This window comes from Ascaphus truei, chromosome 2 (genome assembly GCF_040206685.1).
Source record: "Ascaphus truei isolate aAscTru1 chromosome 2, aAscTru1.hap1, whole genome shotgun sequence".
Taxonomy (NCBI): Eukaryota; Metazoa; Chordata; class Amphibia; order Anura; family Ascaphidae; genus Ascaphus; species Ascaphus truei.
The window spans coordinates 413,690,038-413,709,742 of record NC_134484.1 but is presented as its reverse complement, the minus strand read 5'-3'; the positions used below and the strand labels follow the sequence as shown (position 1 = coordinate 413,709,742).

General features: G+C 43.0%; 1 protein-coding gene across 5 annotated transcripts in view; it reads right to left on the bottom strand.

The window, feature by feature from the left end:
• CACNB2 (calcium voltage-gated channel auxiliary subunit beta 2) overlaps positions 1 to 19,705 on the bottom strand; it is a 358,339-nt gene that overhangs the window by 162,392 nt on the left and 176,242 nt on the right. Inside the window, exon 1 of one of the 5 annotated variants that reach the window (XM_075587520.1) lies at positions 680 to 1,010. The exons of the other annotated variants lie outside the window; for them this stretch is intronic. Coding sequence (XP_075443635.1) covers positions 680 to 730 — 51 coding nt within the window. The 5' untranslated portion in view covers positions 731 to 1,010. Of the gene's footprint in view, positions 1 to 679; positions 1,011 to 19,705 lie in introns of those variants that run through there. 5 annotated transcript variants of the gene reach the window in all.

The following is a 19,705-nucleotide window of genomic DNA, read 5'->3' as shown; positions in this document are numbered from 1 at the left end:
CACATGATTCCTAACAAAAAAGGGAAGGAGAAGACAGCGTATAAAAAAAGAGAGATTTACAGTCTGTAGACATTTCTGTGCAAGGATCAAAGTGAAAACTTCTTTAAGGTGCAACAAAGTTTCCATTTATTTGTCAGCAGCATCATGTATACGTGCACATGATACATGATTTTTACCCACTTGTATCTCTTTTTAATGATTCTAATTCCAACAGACATTACTCATGCTTTGTGAAATCATTTATAAAGATCTATCCAAAACATATTTGCACTAAAATAAATAATCCATGCGAGAACAGAATGAAAATATATATATAGCGCTATATTGTATTGCATATTTTTACTATATCCTGCCATCAATCTACACTTTACAGACAGACTGAGTTTACAAGGATACCTTCACATTTTGATTCCCATATTTGGTACCAAAACTACAGCCAACTCCTCTACCGGTAACATATGTTAAGTGGAAGTAAAACACACATTACTGTAAGCACAGATGTGGCACATACAAAAAACACATTACTTGCATGAAACTGCAGGCTATTTAATTGTAATGATTGTTAAAATACATATGAATGTGAGAGTTGAAAGTCTAAAAAAAACATTCTTGCTCATTGTACACTATGGAGGACCAATGAGAAAATAATTATTTCCAACTGATTATACCATATGCTTACCCCAGGAATAAAGCATGATGTCTGAGGAGACATCAAACGCCTCTCAAGCATGCCAGATAAGATCCAGGCAGAACAACCACTGCACCATTAGCCAATGCCACAGGTGGGAAAAAAATCCAATGACAAAGATGTACAGAAGTAAGCAGCAGTTTTGTTACAGCCTTCTATTTCTTTCTTTCAGCTTCAAACCCATGTAAATGATAAACCTACACGCTGCCCACCACCAACATTACCACTTGTTGATTTCACTCAGCTGTTGATCTGATCAAGCATCAGCTTTAAGATAGAGCTCAGCAGAGTAGTCTATCAACATCCAATTAACGAGCGGAGAGCAGGGGGAGGGCTCTACCGTATCCCCAGTGACGTCCGCTACACAGAGAGCAGACTTCAGAGAGAAACAACTTTTCAGAAGACTATGATAACACAAGACTTTGTACAGGAGCTGGCAAGGATCCTAGATACCGACATATGTAGTCACTAATGGCTTAATTTAAAGGCATAAAGCCTCTGAGAAAACCAAATGAAAGGAAAATATTGCGTTGACATCTTACAACATGCAAACAGTAATTAAGACTACAAAACTTTGATATTAAAAAATACTTTTTACTATCCTCACTTACAGAATATTAGCACATATTTTGAAACCCATGTACACAATTACAAATGCCACTTGTGAGCACATTCACACGTCTCAGACAGGTCTGCGCCCTACTTTTCCCCATTATCTCTTAGGCAGAGTTTATAGTACTGGCTACGGCAACTTTGCGCAGCACCGTAGCAAGTACATGTTGTCCGTCGTGGGTGCCCATAATGGGCCCGACGGCGACCGCGTGACGTCAGCCATCGCGATCGCTGGAAGCCAGAAGATTTTGATATTTCCAGTGATCCAGGGGTGACATCAGGGGCACGTGAGCGCTTCAGCCAATGAGGGCGAACCGCTCACGGCCATGTCCCCCGCTCGCGATCTCTGGTCTCCTGCAACAGAATGCAGGAAATTGCTGTAGGACGGCGACAGCTGAAGTGACGTGGTCGCGTCGCCGTCGACCCCACTATAAACTCGACCTTACCATACAGTGCTTCAACTGCAGCCAGGGATTCTGGGAAATGATATGCAAGTGAGCACAGTGTCACCTTTTACTTCATGTCCATTTTAACATGGACTCCTATAAACTTAAGCCTGCCGTATTACACAGCTCTTCAGCACAGCCTGGATTAAAGAAGTGCATAGCTTGTGAACCTACTCAGAGACAGCTGTTTCGCCCACATGTAAAAATCAATGTTGGTAGCATAATCTGGTTTCTTAAAAACAGATCAACAAAACATACGTTCATTTTTTTCATTTATTTTTAAATTCTCTCCTTATCTCCTCTGCCTTAAAGCCTTCACAGACAGTTGTTTATACAGTTGAAGGCTCTTTCATACCCTATAATCATCCATTAGCCTAAGTTCACCTGAAGCATGAGACTAGAGTCCTGCCTCCAATCCCAAGATCTATCTTTGGCACTGCCTTACCAGGGATATATCTTTCCAACTGCCCTCGGGGTGTGTAAATAGGGTCAAGAAGAACATGTGAGGGTCGTGTGAAAGAAATTGAGCTACTGTATAGTGAGTAGCAGTAGACCACAGAAAACAATGTTAAAAAAAATTAGGAGAGAGGGAGAGAGAGAGAGAATAAAAATAAAGAGACAATGAAGGAAGACAGTGTTGTAGTGATGGAGAAAGAGTGACGGAAGAGCTGCAGGAAAGAAAGAAAAATGATGACTGGTGCACTCAAGATAAGTGAAAATGGTTCAGAGACTTAGAAGGAAAACAATAACAAAAGCACGTTTAATAATAATTAGGAAGAAGATATTTTTGCTTTGCCTAATGATCATTTTCGTGTGTAACGGGTTTCCCCCCCCCAATCTCAGATTACACTGTGGGTGCGGAGAAACAATCAGTGTTATCATAGGTGTGGTGCATTACCTGTTGGCTCGCAGGAGGGCTGAGCTTCCGCCACGGGGAACCTGGGGCAATTAGACTAGGGGTACTCACTTACAACGATGCAGCGCCTCCACCTGCGATGGCTCCCACCAGAGGGGGAGTGGTTCCTCGCAGGACAAACACAATAATCACATAGACAGCACGTATATTAATTAGGGACTTTACTAACATGCAATACAACACATCACATTCATAATAACCTGTGTCCCTCTCACGAGGAGACACTAACCGCGACGTCTCGCAGGACGCTTCCCCAACACCAGGTGATCCCACCCAGTGTCCAAAGAACCCCACCCAATGTCCCGCACTCTTGCAGAGAGAGTCAATGGGTGACTGCGCAGTCACTATTTACGCTAAGGGCCCGCTGGTGCACTTATGACTTTAGGTACCTGCCGAGCACTCCGGTGCTCGGGTCAGCAACACTTCACAAAGGATCAGTCGGGCGATGACTCCTTCTGATCCTCCAACCGAACTCCTGGCACGCGGACCGCCAGGGCGGTCCCACTCTGGAATAGTCTCTGTGGACCCCAACGTGGGTCTGAACAGCTTCACAGGAACAGCAGCCTCCGCTGTGTCCCTATCTAATCTAAGTGGCACGCGCTATCCTATAGGCCGTCTCTATAGCACAGCAACCTGCAATGGCTTTGGGGAAACTCCTAGGGGCCTACAGGGGTTAATGACCTGTCCCACTCCCCTAACTCTCCAAGTCCCCTCAGCCTCACTAATACCTACCGAGTCCCAGCGCCTACAGCAGCAAGCTGTAGCTCACTGGATGCTGGCAGCCAACGTGCTGCGCAACAAGGTGCCTGCCTGTCAGACCTCACAGCACTGACAGCCGTGACTCTGACAAGGCAGCACTCTAACACTAAGGGCAGCGTCCCTATCTTGGGCCTCCTTCAGCACTTACCCACTAACTTAGTGGGGAATTGGGGCCTACCTGGGGTGTGGGTACCTATAGGGCCGCAGGAGCTGCACGCGCTCCCCGCACCCTTCCTTCCCTCACAGCTTCCCTGCTCCAACTGACAGGGTCCCTTAACCTAGGGCATTCCCTGGCAACACCCACTACATTGGTGTAACTAGCTACCTCAGACCCTGGGGGTGCTGGCCTAGTACAGGGAGTCCCTGACTCCTGTACCCTACCTCCTTCCCTGGGCTGCTCCGGTCTCTGACTGCCTAACGTGGCCTCAGCGCGCGAAATGTATCTACTTGCCTGCCTGGAGATCCTAAGCCCTATTGGCTCCCTGGCATCACGTGGGGCACGCAAAGGATCATGGGACACGTAGTCCCAGCTTATAGCCTCCCCTGGTAGGCTATGGCTTCGCGGGCTTTTCCTCCTCTCTTCTGCGCATGCGCGAGCTGTCTGGAGTTCCCTCAACCTTTCTCTGCCTAGCCTCCCGCTCGCGCGAGTCCTACCTAACTCTGGGGCCCGACCTGCGCATGCGCGACCACTGCACATGCGCGAGCTAAAGGCTAATGGCGGCGCGCTTGCCGCCCGGCTCCGGGAGCGCCGGGATCCCCGTGACGCGTGTGCGGCCTTGGCAACCGGCCGCATGCGTCCCCGGCAACCCCCGAGCCGGGACCGGACCGCCCTCACCTTCCGTAGCGCCCGACGGGGCCGCCATGGAACTCGGCGGCACCCGCGATCGGCAGAGAGGTGAGGAGGGTGCTGGCACTCCTGGGACACCTGGCTACACGTGTATTTATTTTCTTTACAAAATAAGGTTAAACTACTGTTGTACCCTACAGAATATGGAATTAAAAACTTAAAATTATTAAAACACATCCACACAATAACCTTAGCGTGAAGGTCTTCATAGACCTATGCATAGTGTAGAGAAGGGGGGGCTCAACTCCAGTCCTCAAGCCCCTTCCAACAGGTCAGGTTTTCAGGATATCTCCGCTTCAGCACAGGTGGCTGAATCAGAGGCTCTGTCAAAGACTGAGCCACCTGTGCTGAAGCAGGGACTGATAGAGCCATGTGTGCTGAAGCTGGGATATCCTGAAAACCTGGCCTGTTTGGGGGGCCTGAGGACTGGAGTTGAGCACCCCTGGTGTAGAGTATTTTATAGCAAGAAGTTCTGATAGGATAGTTACCCACCAAAACGCAAATACGGATTCTAGTTACATAAATTGCTGCGCAAGGGGAAATCTATACTAGTCTATTCTGTAGCTATTTATTCACCTGCAGCATTATTACATCTATTACCAACTAAGACCCATGTGCCATATCCAAATTAATTATACTGCACCATCACAAGTAATACTAGCTAATGAAGTAACATTACATATGTTCCTTGAGTATAGCATAGCCACCAGTATAGTAATCGCTATTATATTCATTTCTCTAGTTTTCAAGTTTTCACACTGTAATTTCAAAATTAGTGGTTATTGTATATGGATCCCAAAAAATGCAGTCTTAAACTCTAATAATCTATCTATTCTTTACATGGCTATACCAATAACATTCAATTTGTAGTGAGAATAGGGGGCAAATGGGAAGTTTTCAGTCCATGCCTGAACTTTAAGGGTTCTTTTAGTCCAACAAAAGACCAAAAACTGGAAACGGATGGGTGGTATAAGCGGACCCCCACTCATCAGATAAAAAATGATGAAAAAATAAAAATAAAATACTTTATTGCATCATTACAAACACAAAACACGGACAAAAAAAAGGGGGGCGGGGACTCCTCCCACGCGTTTCGCACCAAACAGGCGCTTTATCAACGGAGTACCAAGGGTGAGGAGAAGCTCACTTATTATACCCTCCCCACATCATTTAACACACATAATAAAATGGAACAGCTGAATAATATCAGGTGAAATAAATCAGTATCAAATCATGGTTTATATGAACAAGTGTTGAGTGGAAGAAAATGTGTTACAATTGATATAATTTAAATCAATATGAGTCTTATAAACTCCTACACTACAGTAATATATACAGTATCTTTGTCCTGAAATTAGTATGGTTTTTAAGAATAATAGTCCTATGAGAAACAACATAATAGATGATATAAATATAAATGACAGTAATATATATCTTAAATTAGTACAGGAGGGCCCCGGGTTTACGGCGGGTTCCGTTCCAGGGGCCCGCCGTATAGTGAAAATCGCCGGAAAGCGGATGCGGCGATTTTCAGTTCTGTGCATGCGCAAACCAGCATTTTCGCCGTTCTGCGCATGCGTGCTCTATGGTCTGCGCGCACAAACAACGGTATGCGCATGCAAACTACGGTCTGTGCATGCGCGTCAGGCGCAACCGCCCATTCTGCGCATGCTTAACTTTTGATCCAACATGGCGGCCCCCTTCTCGGTGCCGCCGTATCGGCGTATCGCCGAAAAAGCGGAGCGCCGAGAAGCGGGGCCCAGCTGTACCCATACATTTGTAGATACCCGGTCAGTGCTTGTCCAAGCAAGAAGCCATTCCTGGTGGTGACTATCTGAACGATACCATAATTAGTAACTGTTGGATCAAAAGTACATCCATTCATAATATGAGTGGTAGAAAAAAAATCTTAAATAATTATACTACAATGGGGCAATAAATCTCATTAATGAATAGTGCATTGTAAAAAAGTATTATGCAATATACTATTATATTGCCACTTAATCAATACAGGAAAAAAACCACTCCTGTTATACCCAAGATACTTCAAGGTAGTGGATGAAAACCTGTTCCAAACAGGTGTATCATATCAATAATTAACAACAAGTATATACTGTAATTTCAATGGCAAAGAAATAACCAGGACTGGCGCTTACAGTAAGTGTAGATAGTGTCACAGTGAACAGGAGAGAACAGTACGATGGTGACACCCACTGATAACCAAGAAAACTAAATAAAGTTACCCACAAAAATGCAGATGACAGGATAAATATATGAAATATACCAACTCAACCTAGGCAAAAAAGGAAAGTCTTCGTTTCGTGATGGATGGATGTAGTAAGGGAGCAGGAAACCATATAAAAAGAAGAGATAGGAAAAAATACTACAGCACTGTATGGCACAATACGCAGTTTATGAGCAATAATCTGCACACATTATATTCACATGCAGACAGTGAGTGAGAGCATGTCACACAAAGTGTACAGGAACAGTGATCCCACGTAGAGGAACCTCTGAGGACCAGGATGGAAGGATAGGGTGCACTAAAGCAGGGAACGGAGAAACACCATAGCGCAGACTGTATAACAATTGAATTAAATTAAAAGCACTTCACAAGTGCACACTTACAATAAAACAGTGAATAACAGGCAATGAGAAACTGAGAGGTTCAGGCAAGATACAATCTCACCGCTCCTTCCTCTCCGGGAGTAGCGCTTGGTGGGAGTAGGGACGCTCCACCACGGGTGCTCCTAAATGCGGCCGCAAGAAACATCAAACAGCTGGGCGTCTTTCCTCCACGTTGTTGCTCCGTGTGTGCCTCAAGAGCACCCGTGGCAGAGCGTCCCTACTCCCACCAAGCGCTACTCCCGGAGAGGAAGGAGCGGTGAGATTGTATTATGCATGTGAGTATAATGTGTGCAGATTATTGCTCATAAACTGCGTATTGTGCCATACAGTGCTGTACTATTTTTTCCCATCTCTTCTTTTTATATGGTTTCCAGCTCCCTTACTACATCCATCCATATACTGTAATTTGTATGACCATAACTATCAACAGGAATGATATCACAGATATATGTTGTCTAAAGTTAGCATAGGTTTTACTTGATGAACGCATGGGTTTTTTCAACCTCATCTACAGAACTATGTAACTATATAGATATTAGTATCTCAATAATATGTCGTAACTAAAAGGGAAAAAGTTAGCACCGGACACAAAAAAAATGCAAGAAAATCAAAAGCAATGATGCACTGAAGTCCATACATAAGTACTTCAAGATCCATGTACTGTATAAGATGGATTTAAAAGGACAACATATTCTATAGAGGCGTGCTAATGCTGTCAAACGCTTAACTGGATACAGACAACAGTGAATCACAATTGGTCTGTATTGCATCCAGGGAAAAATACAGCTATATAATATAGTATGGTAATAATATCTACAATGTATAAACAAAACTAGATTACCATTTTTAAGTTATGTACCTGTTCTACAGAGTTACTGGACATATAGTTTTATAGAAAGTATTTTAAATCCCACTCAGTATTGAGTCTTTTGGGCATTAATGTACCCAATATAAAAATCCGAAAAGCCCCTCTTTTGTATAAAGAATTGATTCTATCTCCCCCATGTCTATGCAATTTGACCTGCTCAATCGCAAAGCATTTGAAATTATTCAAGGTCCCTAAGGCAGCGGTTCGCAAACGGGGGGGCGCCGGAAGTTACAGAGGCCTCGCGCTCTTCCCCTGGCATTTAAATTAAATGCCGGGGGAAGCGTGAGGCAGGATTGCCAGGGTTGCTAGACAACCTTGTATGAAAATTAGATGGATTAGAATCAATCAAATCCTCACATGGTCTTAATCTAGAATCTTGATATATCTCAGATAAACATTCTAAGTTTTTTTTTTTTTTTTTCAAATATCTGGTGAGTTCCTCTTCTTTGGGGTCTGCGTCTACCACCAATCATTTTCCATTTTTTGCTGTATCAATACATGATTGAAGGGATGGCTACAGCACACACGAGCCACTCAGTTACCAGCTGATGAAGCACACAGCTATCAGATGCAGAAGCGGTGAACGGCAGGAGTACATGCAACTCCCCACCGGCTAGAACTAGAGAAGTACTGATTAAGACCCTAGCAATCATGGGAGGGTATGTTTCTGGCCCTTTACATGTTACCTGGGTAGGTCTGCTACATAATCAATTAATTACATACTCTCTAACTAACGCTTCACAACTGTTTTACAAGTGTTTGAATCTAAGCCTCCAATATATGCTTTATCCCGTTCTCACAAATACCCCGCTATATGACGAATATACCAGAGACTTTTTATGGTGCTCTTCCTAGAGCTCACAATACGTTTTTTTGTTTTGTTTTTTCTATTGCTCTAAAACAGCTGTACAAATTTCCCATGTAGATTGCAATGCTGATTTCATGTTAGAAAGATCAATAGGTTCAACTAGAGTAGTAAACATTCAATTTAAAAGACCAAGAAAAGGATTTGTATATATTTTTACAACTTTTTAGACCGAATACGATAGAGTGGGAGTGAGCGCTCTTACCTCCTATACCTCTGGTTCATTAACATCCCTGTATTTGTCAGCAGCAAAATTCAAGCTTAAAGGGATAGATGAATTCTCCTCGTTCTTTGGCTTTGCAGAGGGCACTTTTTTATTTTTTTACTGTCCTCCTCTGGGCCGCTGACAGGGTGCGGGGGGAGGGGGAGGAGAGCCGAGACAAGTGTCCTGGGGTAGGTGGCTGCGGGAGGCCTGGCGGCCAGACAAAGCAGTTGGGGGAGAGCTGGGGCAGCAGAGGCCTGAGACCATCCCCACGGTAGGTAAGTTTGTATTTATTTGGTTGTGGGAAAAGGCGGTGCACAGCTTGGTGAAAGAAAACGGCTAGAGTGCAAAGAATAAAAATCAATTGGGCACTTTATCAAAGGGTACTTGATTTTGAGCACTAATTTTGGAACATATATTTCCATTCAAATTGGATTTGAACTCGTAAGGACTTTAGACTCAGACCACTAACCACATGGCTGTGTATTCCGCATTGTTATCCAAATATTCATGCTTTCATTTATATGGAAGTTGAAATAATGTATCCCCCGACGTCTCTGTAGCCCTGATATTGGACTATGGTTCTTGTGCTATCTATTATTTATAAATGTACATAGTGGATTGTGACATCTGTTGGATACAGCAAACAAATACTTTCTTTTTGCTGTTATTTTCCATGAAGCATGCCACTTTCAATTACTACAGGGCCAAGATCTAAGGTTGGGACACTAGGTCATTCCAATTTGTCTTTTATGAATATTCCCTACTCAAAATTCTGTGTGGCTACAAAGAAGAAAAGAAAAACAACACAAAAACTTCATTACATACATATTTTACATGACCAAGGTACAATCTAATGCTAGAAGCCAGGAAAAGAATGTTGGCGCCTCTCCCAGTTCCCTGTGGAATGTGCAATACTAATTCCAGAATCCAAGAGAATATATTTGTATTACGGCAGCTCTCATAAGAACATTTCTCAAGAAGCTGAATCTAAATAAACGTCTCACTGCAAACCTACAGCTACATTTTTTATAAATCTCTCACAATAGGTTTTTCTTATTTAAGGTAAGAAAAAGATACACAATAACTATCCGTGCCAATTAAAAAGAATGAGCCAGAAACAAAATGAAACGGGGGAAAAATATTCAACCAACCTGAGAAGGAAGGCTTCTGATTTACAAGTTCAAAGAAATGAAGTCATTTTATGATTCCACTGCACTGCGTATCTAAAAGTTCAGTGGAACATTGTGATGTATAATAATTTGTTCCCGCAGATCTGGGAACATTATGGCAATAAGCAAACATCCACATTGTATTTTGGAGACATCAATGTATCCACTTGGAATAAAATATTCACAGAACTATGAGAAACCTCATAGCACACGATACAACAGGGTTAGTTTGCAGCTTTGATAAATCTGCTGCAGAGGTGTGTGTGTCAACTTTGCCGCTTGGAGATTTTCATACATAACCCTTTATGATGCAGAACACTTTTATTGCATGTACTTAGATGAATGAGACTAGGTTGTATTTCAAATCATCTGCACAATCCTTCTTCTAACTGATCATGAGCAACATTCCCCTTTAAAAAAATAAACCATCTTCTTCCACATACAGTCCCATTATTTGGCTCAATAATTGTATAATTATTTAGTTACGTAGGTAAAAGTATTTATTGAGTACATAAAACCCCATACAGATAATACTTTTTCTTTCCAAGCAAAAGTTCTAAAATGCAGAATGATGGGTCTCCAACCAAATTCCCAGACATGGATTTATCTTTTAATCACACTACTTTATATTTTTGAAGGGTATTCATAAATGTGAAATTAGGCGCATGAGTTTGACATATTATCAAGTACATGGTGCCAAATACAAACCTTTATTAACAGACCTGTGATTTCATAACCACGAGTGCAGAGATATTGTTCCATGACCCCGAATCCTGCATTTCCAAGCCTTTGCTGCTTTTAAAGGAGATACAGTACAACATCACTGTGTGTAGCTTTGATGAATTTACAAGTCTTCTTGGCGGTCATTTTTCCAGTTGAAATATAAGCCACAGAGCCAAAGTCCAGGGCTCCCTAATTTCAGTTGACCAGTTCTACAGTTTTTAGGCTCTTGTTTATTCAAATGTATTCTAGATCATTTATAATGTACAGTATTCTGTGATATAATTAACTTTATTGGCAGAGGGGTCTTGCAACATATTGCAAAGAAACGCATTCCAGGCTGCCTGATCACAAAGGGATATAGTCTCCTTTATCAAAAGTAATCCAGATCTGCAGGTTACTATTGTAAATGCATTGGTTTTCACTAGTACATGATACAGGCCACACATATTTTCTCTATCAGAGTTCACATTACATAGCTAAATTCACTTAATTTACATAATAGGCAAGAACTTCAAAGCAAAACACAAATATCAATTCTGTGTATGCAATGTATATAGTCCATATAACGCATAACGCATAACCATTTCACTTTGTGGTCTCCTGCCTGTCTTTCCCAGTATGCTTCAAACTGATTGTTTAGTTGTAAGGAGATTTAGGCAGATTACGTCAATCATGGATTTAACAAGAGACGCAAATACCACTCCATCTTAATATTCAAAAGCAGCTGCCAGCACCTCGTCCTCAGTCGTGGTAGTTTGGAGAAGAAAACCCATTTTATAGTGAAAATATTTTACAGCGCTTTGCCGTTTTAGCGATGAAGATTGATCCCATTATTTAAGTTATACTGTATTTTATGAAGATGTAATTGCATGAGATGAATTAAAAATGTGCATTTTAAGATGTGTTAACAATTGTCTAAAACTCTACTGTATGTAGCACAGTTAAAAATGATTCAAATAATTGTAATGTTGATGCTGTGCATATAACTAGTCATAAATAATATAATGTATGTTTTCTTGCTTTCAGTGGAGAACAAAACCACAGGATTACAGTGTAGATTGCTTTGAAATCATGTTTGTGTCTAATGGTTTAGAAGTCATTTAATGCAATAAACTATTGTGGAGCTCATAAAATGCAGAAGTCAAACCATGTTGTTTTATATTATTATTGCAATACTCAGAAGTACAGTAGTGTTAAATGTGGATTCAAATGACAACAAATAACATTTTAATTATTTCCAGTTAAAGAAAGAAAGTGTGTAATTCATTTTACTGTTCATTAGATTTACCACACTGTTGTGGTAATGACAAACCTAAAAAATGTTGTTAAAGTGTTACAATCCAGTGTTCTTTTCCGGTTGTTGAAAAACACGCAGGCAAGAAAACACAGATGTCTTTTCAATGAGATCCACAACGAAAGGATCTCATCGAGAGGCTCTGAAAGCAATGACACTAACTTGCAAGCAGCTGGGTATGGTTCAAGTCCCAGTGTCAGCACTTTGTGACCTTGGGCAAGTCACTTTCTTTCCCTGAGCCCCAGTAACCAACATTAGATTGCCAGCTCTATGGGGTAGGGACTCATTTTGCCTGCACAATTCTATGTACAGTGCTGTCTACACTGTCAGCGCTTTATAAGAAGAAGAAAAAAAACAATATTACAAATTGCATTCAAAGGAATTTTTCTTAAAGCCCGTAAACCCCAAATGATTAATTTTGGAGTAAGCCAAACTGAAATGAAGACCCACGACACACAGATAGCAGACACGAACCTCGAGATACGGGAAGTGGAATGTCTATTTAATCTCAGATAGCCAGACTGTGTTAAAATAGATCGGATTAAGGCCCTTATTTACTGAGCAGTGCTAAAATGAAATAGCACTGTTTAGTAAGTATGGTCCTATATGTTATCTTTGTATTCTTAGATTGTTAAGAAAAACACAACATTTCTTGAATGTATTATTTTTTTATTACATAGAATTCAAATTTGTAAAGAGGTACAGTTATTAGCGAGTCCAACACAAATGTCCTGGCTAGGACTAGAGATGGGTAACATTCGAATTCAAAGCAAATATGGTGTGTTTTTTTTCACAGCCGTGGATATTTGTGGCTTGGGGTTTAAAAAGTGACATCGCAAGTATCTGCCCACGTGTTTGAAGGGAGGTTTCAGGGGATTACACTGAAAACTCTCTCTTGCTCTCAATCCAGTGGAAAAATTTGCAGCTCAAATTTTTACACATTCTCCCATCTCTAGCTAGAATACAAGAAACTCAACTTTACGTTTAGTTATATATATTATTTATTTTACTCAATTTTTAATACTTTTTAGATATGGTCAATAATTCCTTTACAACTTCTCTGTTTTCCAAGCATGGCCAAGCATTCTTGGAAATTCTTTTTTCTAACATCATTGTACCTTCCTGTGTTTACACAGTCTCCATTCTTCAAGTACAATTCAAAGGATTAATTTCAGAACATTTACGGCCTCTCTGCTGTCTGTCTACAGTACAGATGTGGCGAGCGTCATTGTTCCCACTGGGGGGATATGGTGGTAAATGTTGTGATATTCTGCACCAGCACTATCATTGAATCATATAGAAACTCAATAGAAATTATATGATATTCTGAGTTATAACAGCATATGTTGTGTAATGTGGCTGTACATTGTAAATCACAACATCTGTATATCTGCTCTCCAAGTTGTCTTTTTCATATTCTTTAATCAGAAAATAACAAAGTCATAGCATATAATGTGCCTTTATACACAATTGCTGCATTTAATTACACTGTTACATTTCTGTGCCAAATGTTTTTTTTCCTCCTCAAACTTGGGTTAAAAGTCAACTCTTTCACGTCTCTCTTTAATGGTTCAGCAATACAGTAGCTTAGTAATGTATATACTACCCACATTTATGCTGGAATTCTTGTAAGTTTCTCATACCCTTTACTGGAGGGACTGCAAGGGAGCTCCCCAACCCTCCAAACCAAGTACCTGGAATCCCACCTAAATAACGTGCAAATAATGACAAGACAAGGTCTGAAGGTACAATGCCCCGGCTTTTATTTAAACATTAAATAATTGGGTAGTTGCTACCCCCTGCCAGAGTGCTCACTCAAAGGGTTACAGGTCAAAGGTCAAACCCCGTGAAACCCAAGTCAGGCCCACGTGGCCCGGGCCGTTGACGCGAGTGGGCTCCCGGAACTTATGTTTACATGAGCCCCGACCCCTTGCAGCCCCACTGGGCTTTACAAAGTATGTAGCCCTATTTGGCAAGGAAAAGCAAACTTACCCCAAACTGCCACTGCGACAAAGGCAACAAACGCCTCAACACTTTGAACCCGTAGCGGTAAAAAAAAAAAGAGACTCATCTCCCCTCCTTCAAGGCACTTCACACACATATATATTTTTTATTATTTCAGATTCACCTTCATTGGTTTCGTCCATATGCTATTAATTCTTGCAAAGTAGGAGACTGTCCTGCGCTCAAGCCGTCATCCAGCACTGATGGTGTCAGTGTAAGTCACATGGAAAGAGACAGGGAATTGCAAAAGACCAAAAATGAGGTCAGAGCTTGGTAAGGTTAAACTTACCCATGAGAAGCTCACTTCAGACCTCGGTCCTATCTTCCTCTGTGCTCTGATCCAGGCATGCAGCCTTCGGTGTGTATAGCAGGCAGGAGAAAAAATCCGGCGCCACAGCCAGTGACTGAATCGGAGGCACTTCCGGTTTGAGTAACAAATCTTTATTGAGCGCACAAAAGAACACAGGCTACACCACAGTCTCCCCCTCAACGCGTTTCACGCTCAAAGCAGCGCTTCGTCTGGGAGTGGGGAGCTGTGGCCTGAGCCTGCACATTTGTCAAATAGGAATCCCCTTTCCCTGTTCCCCAAACTTTTAGGCTCATACAAATGTGGACGATGCAAGATTTGTCCAAATATGATTAAAACAACTGATTTTTCAGATAGAGATGGAACACGCAGGTTCAAAATTCAATCTTATATTTCATGCCAGACAGATTTTGGCATTTATCTCTTAACGTGCAAATGCAACAAACAATATGTGGGCCTTACAAGTAGACTTCTTAAGATGCGTGTTCTTGAACACTTAAGGCTCATACGTAATAAAGATATGTTGCATCCAGTATCCTATCAGTTCAATACTTGTCCATTGGGTTCAGTGGGATCACTACAGTGTGTGGGGTTGGAACATATTTCTTTACCCCGCAGAGGTGGTGACCGTATTAAAATTTTACATCAGCGTGAAGCACATTGGATCTTCACGCTGAAAACACTGCAACCCAATGGGCTAAATATTGAATGGGACCTGCGTTGTTTCCTTTGATGCATTTTTTTGATTCTGCTGTGTGATTCACTATGGAATTGTTTTCATCATTGGTGGTAATGTTTGAGATTTATGTACTAAGTCTTAGCCTGGTCTACATTCTTTGTCTTTTTCTTACTCTTCCCCCTTTCCCTTTCTTCCCCTCCCCCTTTCCTTCCCCCCCTCCTCCTCCCCCCCCCTCCTCCTCCCTCCCCCCTTTCCTTCTTCCCCCCCTTACCTTCCACCCCTCCCCTTCCCTTCCCTTTCCTTCTTCCCCCCCTCTTTCCCATTCTTTCTTTTCTTTTTCTCCTTTCTATCCTTCTTTTTCTTGACAATTAGGACCTTCATACCCATTTAGTAAATGTATTACTCTATAAAATGTTATTACTAACAATAGAGTTAAAAAGATAAGATCTATTTAGTAGACCTTGTCTTTATTAAGGGGTTAAACTTGTTTATGGTCCTTATTGTTCCTGCACCACTTGATATGTTGCATACAGAATTTTATATAATTGCTCCCATGATAATTTACCAGTGTAGTGCATCTTTCCACATTGCTGTGTAAAAGTACAATTAGGGCTTATGTGTATTTAGTATAAAGCAAGTAATTATGGGACTATGATTGTGGAGCACTATCACTAAGTCAGGACACTGGTAATGCATAGGTTAACATATTTTAAACCCGTTTTTTCGCAGGCTTTTTTTATTACAAATGTGCAGGCTCAGGCCACAGCTCCCCACTCCAAGACGAAGCGCTGCTTTGAGCGTGAAACGCGTTGAGGGGGAGACTGTGGTGTAGCCTGTGTTCTTTTGTGCGTTCAATAAAGATTTGTTACTCAAACCGGAAGTGCCTCCGATTCATTCACTTGCTGTGGCGCCGGATTTCTTCTCCTGCCTGCTATTAATTCTTCCCTGATACAGGTAAACCCCGTTATAACGCGGTCCTTGCGGTCCACCCCGAGACCACCGCGTTACTAACGGGGTCGCGGGGAAAAAAAATGGCCGCCGCTTTAGCGCATATTCATCCCTTCGGGACAGGAGATGGGAGCGGGGATGTCCCTCCGGTCCCCGCTTCCCCCTGTCACCACGGGACAGGCCGCGGGACAGGAGATGGGAGCGGGGATGTCCCTCCGGTCCCCGCTTCCATCTGTCACCGCGGGACAGGAGATGGGAGGGGGGATGTCCCTCCGGTCCCCGCTTCCCCCTGTCACCGCGGGACAGGCCGCGAGACAGGAGATGGGAGCGGGGATGTCCCTCCGGTCCCCGCTTCCCCCTGTCACCGCGGGACAGGCCGCGGGACAGGAGATGGGAGCGGGGATGTCCCTCCGGTCCCCGCTTCCCCCTGTCACCACGGGACAGGAGATGGGAGGGGGGATGTCCCTCCGGTCCCCGCTTCCCCCTGTCACCGCGGGACAGGCCGCGAGACAGGAGATGGGAGCGGGGATGTCCCTCCGGTCCCCGCTTCCCCCTGTCACCGCGGGACAGGCCGCGAGACAGGAGATGGGAGGGGGGATGTCCCTCCGATTCCAACGAGGTGAAAACAGACGCCCCACAGTACAATACACTGAAGGAATCTTTAACCCTCTGGGAACCCCAGGAACATAGCTACTACGTTATGGGGTGTAGCACTCCAGGGGTCCCATGATGTCCCATGATGTAGTGGCTATGTTGTGCCATTTTCGTGCTTGGTTTCTGGGGGGCGATAGTGCTGTGCGAATGGAAGATAAGGACTCCTCTTCTGTTTCCGGATTAAGTGACAACCCGATCATGTGATGGCGATTTGTCAGAGGAGCTGTGGTACCAGAGGGCTTAAAGGATGGAAACCAATGGGTTGCCAGAGCTGAACTATATACCATTTTCAGCACCGGGGATGCCCTGGTTTCGGAGATACTTACCAGTAAAGGTATCAGCGTTCAATTCCTTCCATGGGAAATAAAATGACAGTTTGAATCTCCTGTGTCGTGCGGCAAATAGTACCACTGATATGACCTCCTTTAAGGACTCCATTTTGAAGTGCCGAGTCCTTAAACAAACGACTGACCCTTTTAGGTTTAATATGGCTCTGTGTCCCCCCTGATGATTTGTGAACCAAAATGAGTATTGAATAAAAAGCCTATCACAAACGGTCTGCTAGATTTTGCAAAGACAAACGACTGTCTGTGACGTCACAGGGGAGGGCACGTTTCAGCACGCGTCTTTCTATCTTGCATCACTAGAAATTAAAAATAAATTAATTTGAAACGACATATTAGCTTGTTATCTCTTGTAGCCACTGAGGCACAGAGCGCTTCTGCTCATGGTGCAGTGTGCAGCGGGCGCCCTGGTCTCTGCTCCGGCTGGTACTCTGGTCATATAATACTGACAGTAAGGAATGGGAGATGATCCCTGAACCGGGGCTCTAGACCAAAAGCAAAGGAAAGCAATATTGCTATATATTATCCGTCATAAATCAATGCTTTGTCAATCCCGGAGCTGTATAAATGTTCTGGAATAAACTTGGAGTTGCGAGCCATTTTAGTAGTGGATTAATAGCACCGAGAGGGGGAGAGGAGAAGGGAACGAACAGCTCCGAAGGACCCACAGGGTGCCGAACTGTCCACAATCCCCCAAATATCCTGCTATCACACTAGGCTCAGCATTATAATGAATGAAATAACTCACGGGTCCGGAATGTCCTACTCCGTCCGCGGTATAGCAAAAAAACACACACAGCCCGGGCATACTGCGGGGGCTCATCCAGGGCACTGACACAGGAGCACACAGGCAGTGAGAGGGGAGGGGGACACTCCGGATGCTCGGACACCCTTTCCCCTGGCTGTGAGGGGGTTAATGTTGAAGAGGCACCGCAGAGGTTGGGTTACCTTGCTGTGTGTGTGTGTGTGCAGTGTGCAGTGTGAGCAGTGTGCAGTGTGTGTCAGTGTGAGCAGTGTGTGTCAGTGTGAGCAGTGTGTGTGCAGTGTGCAGTGTGTGTCAGTGTGAGCAGTGTGTGTGCAGTGTGTGTCAGTGTGAGCAATGAGCAGTGTGTCAGTGTGTGCAGTGTGAGCAATGAGCAGTGTGTGCACTGTGTGTCAGTGTGAGCAGTGTGTGCAGTGTGAGCAATGAGCAGTGTGTGTGCAGTGAGCAGTGTGTGTGCAGTGTGTGCAGTGTGTGCAGTGAGAGTGTGTGCAGTGTTTTTTTTTAAACGGGAGCCACGGGAAAACCGCGTTATAACCGAATCGCGGTATAACGAGGCGCGTTATAACGGGGTTTACCTGTACTTTGCAACAGTTTTCACTTATCACTATTTGCGCCTGTGTTTTTTCTCTTCTTTCAATATTTCCAGTACTATTGTGTATAGTATTAACACATTGGCAGCATTGAATGGTACATTGTCTGATTATAGTGTTTTAATTGCGCACTTAGTTATTCTATATTATATATATATATATATATATATATATATATATATATATATATATATATATATATATTTAACTTCCAACTATAACAACATCCTTAGCAATATAATAAAACAAAAGGGGGTGGGTGATCGGGAAATTGCTGGCAGGGTTCAGGCTGACCACGTGTCCTGTCATCCTGCCTAAGTAGCCTATCTCGGTCCTCTCCCACAACCCCCCTTCCGCATCACCCTCCGTTGCCCAAAGGTGGGGTGGGGGGGGGAGGCCAGGGAGCAACCGGTGGTAGGAGGGGAGCCTGGCCTCCCTGTCATGATTGCCTGTCCCTTAGAGCTCAAGGCAGCTTCAAAGCCGTTGGAACATTTCAATAAATTTGGTACATGGTCATCCAAAGACTCAATATAATATTGAATTCTGACGACAGATCTTTATCATCACATTGTCACCGACTTATAAAGTAAATACTGAACAAACATGTCTATTTTAAAATGAAGCACAATTCTAGTTAAAGAGGATTTTCATTCAATATTACCTGTTGAAAGGCCGTGGGTAACTTACAGACTTCAATTTGTAATTTCCCATTTTAAGAAGGTTACTCTTATAATAGTCAACTAAAAAAATGACATACAGATCTGAAATTAATAACGCACCTTGGATTTGCTATAAAAAAAGTGTATTTATTTCCACACCATAGACCGACATTGTGGCCATCCTGTAACCTTCCTCAAGAATGTGGCAGCATCTCATACAGCTAGTAGAAATGACAAAGCCAAGGCTGTCACATTTTACAACCTTGCTTTGAATCTCGTTAGTCCCCCGGACCTGATCTGCCATGGACCTCCTGGTCCCTAAGCTATAATGGTTAAAATTTGCAAATATTCTTTTATAGTTGAAAACAAGATGACCACCACTGTGACTGCAACGTGCTCTATTGATGGCAGTATTCTTTTATATTAACTGCCCGAGCCAGGGTGACTCCAGCAGCCATATTGTGGCTACTACCTTTAATATCTTGGGAGCCTAGAGGGTACCTGGATGCAAGACAACTGGAGCTTAGTTTGCTGCTTCAGTGGGGTAACCCTACTTAGGACTAAGATGGCCATTTGGTAGTGGTCTATTTAAGTGGTAAACGTAGCTGATTAGATCGTTGAAATAATATTCTGTAAGTTACTTGAAATAATCTTTCCAATATTTCATCTTTCCACTTTAATGCTTTGCCAGGTTCTTGCAATCTGTATCTAATGTATTTTATAAGACAAGACTGTTT